This window comes from Trichechus manatus, unplaced genomic scaffold, assembly GCF_000243295.1.
Source record: "Trichechus manatus latirostris isolate Lorelei unplaced genomic scaffold, TriManLat1.0 scaffold00065, whole genome shotgun sequence".
Classification (NCBI taxonomy): domain Eukaryota; kingdom Metazoa; phylum Chordata; class Mammalia; order Sirenia; family Trichechidae; genus Trichechus; species Trichechus manatus.
Genome location: NW_004444001.1, coordinates 12,876,045 through 12,882,944, shown reverse-complemented (window position 1 = coordinate 12,882,944; position 6,900 = coordinate 12,876,045). Strand labels below are relative to the sequence as shown.

The 6,900-nt window shown below is 42.2% G+C and overlaps 1 protein-coding gene across 1 annotated transcript in view; it reads right to left on the bottom strand.

The window, feature by feature from the left end:
• MEP1A (meprin A subunit alpha) overlaps positions 1-2,207 on the bottom strand; it is a 42,025-nt gene extending 39,818 nt beyond the window's left edge. The window contains exon 1 of the mRNA XM_023734118.1: positions 2,153-2,207. Within this exon, the coding sequence (XP_023589886.1) occupies positions 2,153-2,207 (55 nt within the window). The remainder of the gene's footprint in view (positions 1-2,152) is intronic.
• Positions 2,208-6,900: the final 4,693 nt, after the last annotated feature.

The window sequence follows — 6,900 nt, the reverse complement described above, 5'->3', positions numbered from 1 at the left end:
AATCTTTTCTCCATTTATCATGGTGTTGCTTATTGGTCCAGTTGTTAGGATTTTTGTTTTCTTTATGTTGAAGTGTAATTCATACTGAAGGCTTTGTGCTCGATCTTCATCAGGAAGTGCTTCAAATCTTCGTCACTTTCAGCAAGCAAGGTTGTGTCATCTGCATAACACAAGTTGTTATTGAGTCTTCCTCCAATCCTGATGCTCCGTTCTTCTTCATATAGTCCAGTTTCTCGGATCATTTGCTCAGCATACAGACTGAATAGGTATGGTGAAAGGATGCAACCATGACACACAGCTTTCCTGACTTTAAACCACGCAGCATCCCCTTGTTCTGTCCAAACAACTGCCTCTTGATCTATGTACAGGTTCTTCATGAGCACAATTAAGAGTTCTGGAATTTCCATTTTTACCACTGACTAGCTGTGGCATTTTGAGCATCTGTTTTCCATGTGTAAAATGGATAACGATGCCTACTTAACGGGGCTAATGTAAGGATTCAATGACAGTATATGTAAACCACAGATACTGGAAACATAAGAAGCACTCAATAATTGATTGCTTTTTCTATCCACACTCTCTGTCTCTTAGCAAAAGGCAGGCAGTAAGAGCACAGAAGGAGCCCCTTGGGTCACATAAATGGTTAAGCACTAAACTACTAGCCGAAAGGTTAGCAGTTCGGACCCACCCAGAGGCCCCTTGGAAAACAGCCTTGACGATCTGCTTCCAAAAAGTCACAGCCATGAATATCTTATGGAGCAGTTCCACTCTGCACACATGGGGTCACCATGAATCAGAATCAACTCAACAGGCAACTTAACAACAACAAGAACACTGAGCTCGGTGCATCCCTTTCCTCTGCGGAAACTCTGGTGATGGGGCACAGGCCTTCAGTGGACAGAACTTGACCTTGGTGGTTTTCTTTTTATGATCATGATTCCAGGTGTTAATTAGTTACCAGTTATTTGCAATCTCAGGCACTTCTTCATCATCTCAGGTCACAGGGAGTCAAGTGAGTGAGGCTGGAGACTTAAGTTCTTGGTTTGAAGGGTTTATGGCCATGCAGTTAGCAGGCGATTGTGCACTCCACTGGGCAAGGTCCACATTTCATTTTCTGTATCTGCCCGTGCCTGGCACATAGTGGGCAACTAGTTGGCATGTTGGCTGAACTGCAGTAAAATAACAATTTTCTCTAAAGGTATTGAATGCAGTGACTTGCTTTAACCTCAGTGAGAGCATTTTTCAAACTGACCAGTGAGAAAACTGTCTGAAGCTGGGAGGAAGGAAGCCCTTGGCCAGTGGGAAGAGGGAAAACCCTTCCCCAACTTTTGTCAGACACTCTCCCAGAGTCTCATAAAAGCCCAGGTCACGACCTAATCAGGACTGAGCTAGGAGGCTTGCAAACCTCTCCCACCCATTTGCCTTTCTCAGGGATCTTGTCGGCCTCCTCTCCCTCCCCTTTCTACCCTTTTGAGACACCAGTCCCTTCTGCCTCACTGACAGGGTTCTGCCCTCAATCAGCTATCAGTAAATCTCTAAACGACTGATCTTGCTGTTCCCCCCAGGGCTATCAGCATATTAACAGGGGCTGAAAGAGGTTTAGAACAAGAGCTGGCAAACTTTTTCTATAAAGGGCCGAAGAGTAAATATTTTAGGTTTTGTGGGCCATATAGTCTGTTGTGACTATTCAACTCTGCCTCTGTAGCATAAAAGCAGTTGTAGACAATAATGTAAATGAATGTGTGACTGTGTTCAAATAAACTTTATTTACAAAAGCAGGCAACGGGCCACAGTGTGCCAACCCCTGGTTTTTAGAAAGGTTCACTACGAGTCGGAATCAACTCGACAGCCTTGAGTTTTGGATTTGACCCTCCAGATGGTGGAGATTGAGCTAGTGGTAACAATGATCACAAATGCAGCAGCAGCAGCAAATAACATGTACATAGTGCTTACTATGGGCTGGGCACCCACATGAGGGTCTAATGTGTACTTAGTCACTGAATTCTCACAACAAGTCTATGAAGTAGTCACTACTATTATCCTCGTTTTACAGATTAATAAACTGAGACGTGAGGTTAAGAAACCTTCCCAAGGTCACAGAGCTACTGGCCAATACACCTGAAAACACAATCTGAGAGGCAGCTTTCTCTACCTAGGTCTGGTCCTGGCAGCCCAGGGACAAGGCCTCCACCATCAAGCTGCAGCATGGTGGCCACCAAGTTCTACAGGGTTCAGTCTACAACAGTTTACTCAGAAGATCTGGCCTCTAGGGAAATATTTCCCAAGCTACAGATTCCTTTGAAATCCTCTGGAAAGCTTGTTGAAGTACTGATTCCTAAGCTTAAAAACTGGAAAGTTGGACATTCTGATTCAGGTCAGAGGTGGAGGCTCAGGAATCTGCATTTTTAGTAAGCACTCCCTCTTTTTAAAGAATTGTCATTGGCTAGCCTGACGGATATCATTGCCCAGGAAGTCAAGTTGGACCATGGCATCTGGGAGGAAAGACTAAATACTTTGGAATTATTAAGGGAAGGGAAGACATAATCAGGCCAGGCATTCGTGGTTCGGTGGTAGATTTCTCACCTTTGGAATTGTCTCGATGGCAATGGATTTGGTTTGGTTTGGTATGTGGGAGACTGGGGTTTGGTTCCTGGCCATTGCATCTCAAGGGCATCCACCACCCTCTGTCAGTGGAGGCTTGTCTGTTGCTGTGATGCCGAACAGGATTCAGCGGAGTTTCCAGACCAAGATAGACTAGGAAGAAGGGCCTGGAGATCTACTTCCAAAAATCAGCCAAAGAAAACCCAAAGGATCACAATGACACAGTCCACAGTTGATCATGGGTATGGTTCAGGACCAGGGTCAGCAGTTCATTCCATTGTTCTTGGGATTCTCATGAGTCTGCGGGCAACTTGTGAGCAACTAATAACAACGATTTACCTGATAGGAAATGTGATTCTAAAGAGGAAGAGGTCTAGTTATTTTGTACTGCCCCTAAAGATAGGGTACGAGAAAAAAGGCTTAAATGGCAAAAGGGATGCTTAATTATTAGATATAAAAACCTTCCAGGTCATCTGAGGATTCTTGAATCCTAAATGGTGTTAAGGAGTGATACAGTGTTAGTCACAGAGCATAATGCCAAAGCTATGGTCTAGAGATGAGACAAGCACAGACTGATGAAATTCTCCAGGAAGAGCTGATGTTGGAGAAAGAGTGGGTGGGGCAGGGCTCAGTTTGGGGATTTTTCTTTGTCCCAGGAGAAGTCATCTGATTTTGAGGTTATTTAATGGAAGCAAGATGATGATAAATCACACATGTAACTTGACCCAGAAAACATAAGGTTCTGCCCTCTTAGAAGACAAATGGGATTTGTAATCCCATTTCCTTTTGAAAAACCACAAAATTGTTTTGGGTACAGCTGATTCTTTTATGCAAGTGGCCAGCAGTTCTGTTCAGGGCCAATAGCATTATCTGACACTTCAACAGGAATCTGAGTAAGCACAAGGGGAAGGTGATAGGAGGAAAGGTAATGTGAGGACATTATTGGAAATTTTGGGGGTCCTTGATCAAAGGTAATAGGCTGGCTAGGAGGCTTCCTGAATTATTAGCAGGTCGGCTCCGGCTGAATCAAATTTTTTAAAAATATAAGTTCATCTTCTAATTACCAGTGGTGAGAGTGGGAAGACAGAGTGGCAGGCATTTTTTAAAACACTGTCACGTATCACACACTAATGGGGCAGCTTTGCAAGTAAGAATGTTGGTCACTGATGACCTGTGAATGGATGGACTAAATGACTTTGCATAGCCAGGAAAGGAAGAAAACTAATTTTTTTAGTTGAATTTCTAAAAATAGCTGTTTTCCAACCCCCTACAAAGTTTCCTACCATGACTAGCATTTTTTTTCTGATTGAAATAGTATCAATTATTATACCAACAAGATGACTTACTAGGTGCTTATGATGTGGCAGGCACCGTGTTAAATGCTTTATTTACCTATGTTATCTCCTTTAACTCTCACAACAATCCATAAAGTAAGAATTATTGCCCTGATTTTACAAAAGACAGAGCTGGCTTGGGGAGGTTAAGTGCCCAGACCCTGAAAAATATCATAATTGAGAAACAGGACAGTGTTCAATCTTAGTTAATTAGCTAACATTCATCTATCAAATTTTTATTAAGTGCCTCTTCGGTGCCAGACATTGTATTAGGCCCAGCAGTGAACCAGACAGACACTGCCCTTGCCCTCACGGAGCTTAGAGCAGAGGTGAACAAAACGAGGAGGGAGCATCCACCAGCATTTTGGTAGATTTCAAAGTAAAGAGTCCATCAATTGGTGAATAAATAAACCAATTGTGGTACATTTATAAAACAGACTACTACTCACAATAGACTCCCAAAATCAGTCATAGAAAACCCTATGGAGCACAGTTCTACTTTGACACACACGGGGTCACCATGAGTCGAAATCAACTTTCAGCAACTGATGGTACCGCTCAGCAATACAAAGAAATCAACCACTAATATGTGCAACAACATGGATGAATCGCAAAAGCGTAATACTAAGTGAAAGAAGCCAGCCACAAAGCCATATACTGTGTGATTCCATTTATATGAAATATTAAAAATGGCAAAATTATCATAGAAGAATACAGATCAGAGGCTGCCAAGGGCCAGGGAGTGAAGAGAGGGGACTGACTCTAATAGGCAAGAGAAAGCTTTTGGGGGTGATGGAAATGTTCTATAGCTTGATTCTGGTGGTGGTTATAAAACTGTATGTGAATTTACACTTAAAATTGGTGAATTTTATTGTGTGAAAGTTATACCTCAATAAAGCTGATTTAAAATAAAAGTTAGAAGCCCTGGGGTCCACATTCCACCTCTCCCACTGATGTAGCAGAAGACATTGGGCATAACACTGAACCTACGTTTCAATTTCTTCATTTTTAACGTGGAGCTAATGAGACCTGCAGGTTTCCCCTGGCTGGCGCAAATGGGTAAGTGCTTGACTACCAGCCAAAAGGTTTGTGGTTCAAACTTACCCAGAGGCACGTTGGAAGACAGCCCTGGTGATCTGCTTCCAAAAGGTCAGAGCCTTGAAAATCCTATGGGGCAGTTCTACTCTGCACACACGGGATTCCCATGAGTTGGAATCAACTAGACAGCAACTAACAACAACAACGAGACTTACTGTGCTTCTCTTATTACTAGGTCAAGAGAATATCAGACGGGCAGGTGAAAGCCTTTGAAATGTTTTAAATGCTATGTGTCTTAGTTATCTAGTGCTGCTAAAACAGAAATACCACAGGTGGATGGCTTTAACAAAGAGTGATTTATTCTCTCACAGTCTAGGAGGCTAGAAGTCCGAATTCAGGGTGCCAGCTCCAGGGAAGGCTTTCTCTCTCTGTCGGCTCTGGAGGAAATTCTTTGACATCAGTCTTCCCTGGTCAAGGAGCGTCTCAGCACAGGGACCCCAGGTCCAAAGGACATACTCTTCCCCTGGCTCTTATCTCTTGGTGGTATGAGGTCCTTATGTCTCTCTGCTCACTTTTGTCTTTGATATTTCAAAAGAGATTGATTTAAGACACAACCTGATCTTGTAGATTGAGTCCCGCCTTATTAACATAACTGCCTCTAATCTCACCTCATTAACATCGTAGAGGTAGGATTTACAACACAGGAAAATCACATCAGGTGGCAAAATGGTGGACAATCATACAACTCTGGAAATCATGGCCTAGCCAAGTTGACATACTTATTTTTTGGGGACACAATTAAATCCATAACACTATGTAAGTATGTAACTTATTTATTATTGTTCCCTCACTGAGGACTATTCTATCCCAGTTCTCAGAGGTTAGACTGAATTTACTTTGATAGGTTTCTGAACATTTTGGTTTTTGATCTCTTTGTAAGAAGGGCAGCCTCAGGGGTCAGCATGTTTTAGAGAAGACCCAGTCATCTGGTTGGGATTTGGACCCATCAAGTGGCTGAACAGATGAAAACAACATCTTCTGAAGCTTTTTGCCAATGACCACACATCCCGACAGAATTAACAAGTCCATGTCCCCTGTCCTGCTGGGTGAGGGACCAACGCTGAGGGTGGATCCAAGGACCCTGGTCACTGAACAAAAAAGCAATTGATGGTTGGCTTTGTGTTTATAACAGCTCCTTTGTTCTCATCCAGGGGTTTAACTCCTTAGTGCTGGCTATTTTCCTGAGGAAGCAGAAATGTTTTCTTCTCAAATCTGAAAACAATTCCTCTGCCACCAACTTTATTTTATTTATTTTACAATTCAATGTGCTACCAATTTTTAACTATTGACCTTAAGAAGGAGCATGAGTATCACGGATAATCCATGTTGACATATTAAACATCCAGCCTAATTGGACCCAGTTGCCAGTATGCACTAGACCCCATGCTGAACACTGACAGGGAAACCAGTAAGTATATTACACATGGCTTGTCCTCAAGGCCTATAAATTAAACTTTTCCTGAGAGTTCAGTCTCTTCATTTACTGGATCAGGAAAACAAAATATTTATAAAATTAAAATATGTCCATTACAGGGGTATTGAAAATTTTTTAGCTATAAACTAGATAAAGAAGAAAAGAAACACCATCACTATTCCTACTACCCGCTGTTGACATATAGCCTGTTTCCTTCCGGGTTTTTCTTGTTTATATATACGTATTTTATAATAAAATATTTTCTTATCCACTTAAATTTTGACCACTAGGGCTTACAAGAAGTTATTGAACTGGAATGTCACCTGTTTTCCTAAATTATCTTTCTCAAGAGAGCTCATCAGTATTCAGTCCTCGCTCAATGGGACTTGCACCAATCCAGAGCCCCACCAAAAACACTGTGGATCCTCAGATGTCTCAGCTTTTAAAAGAACA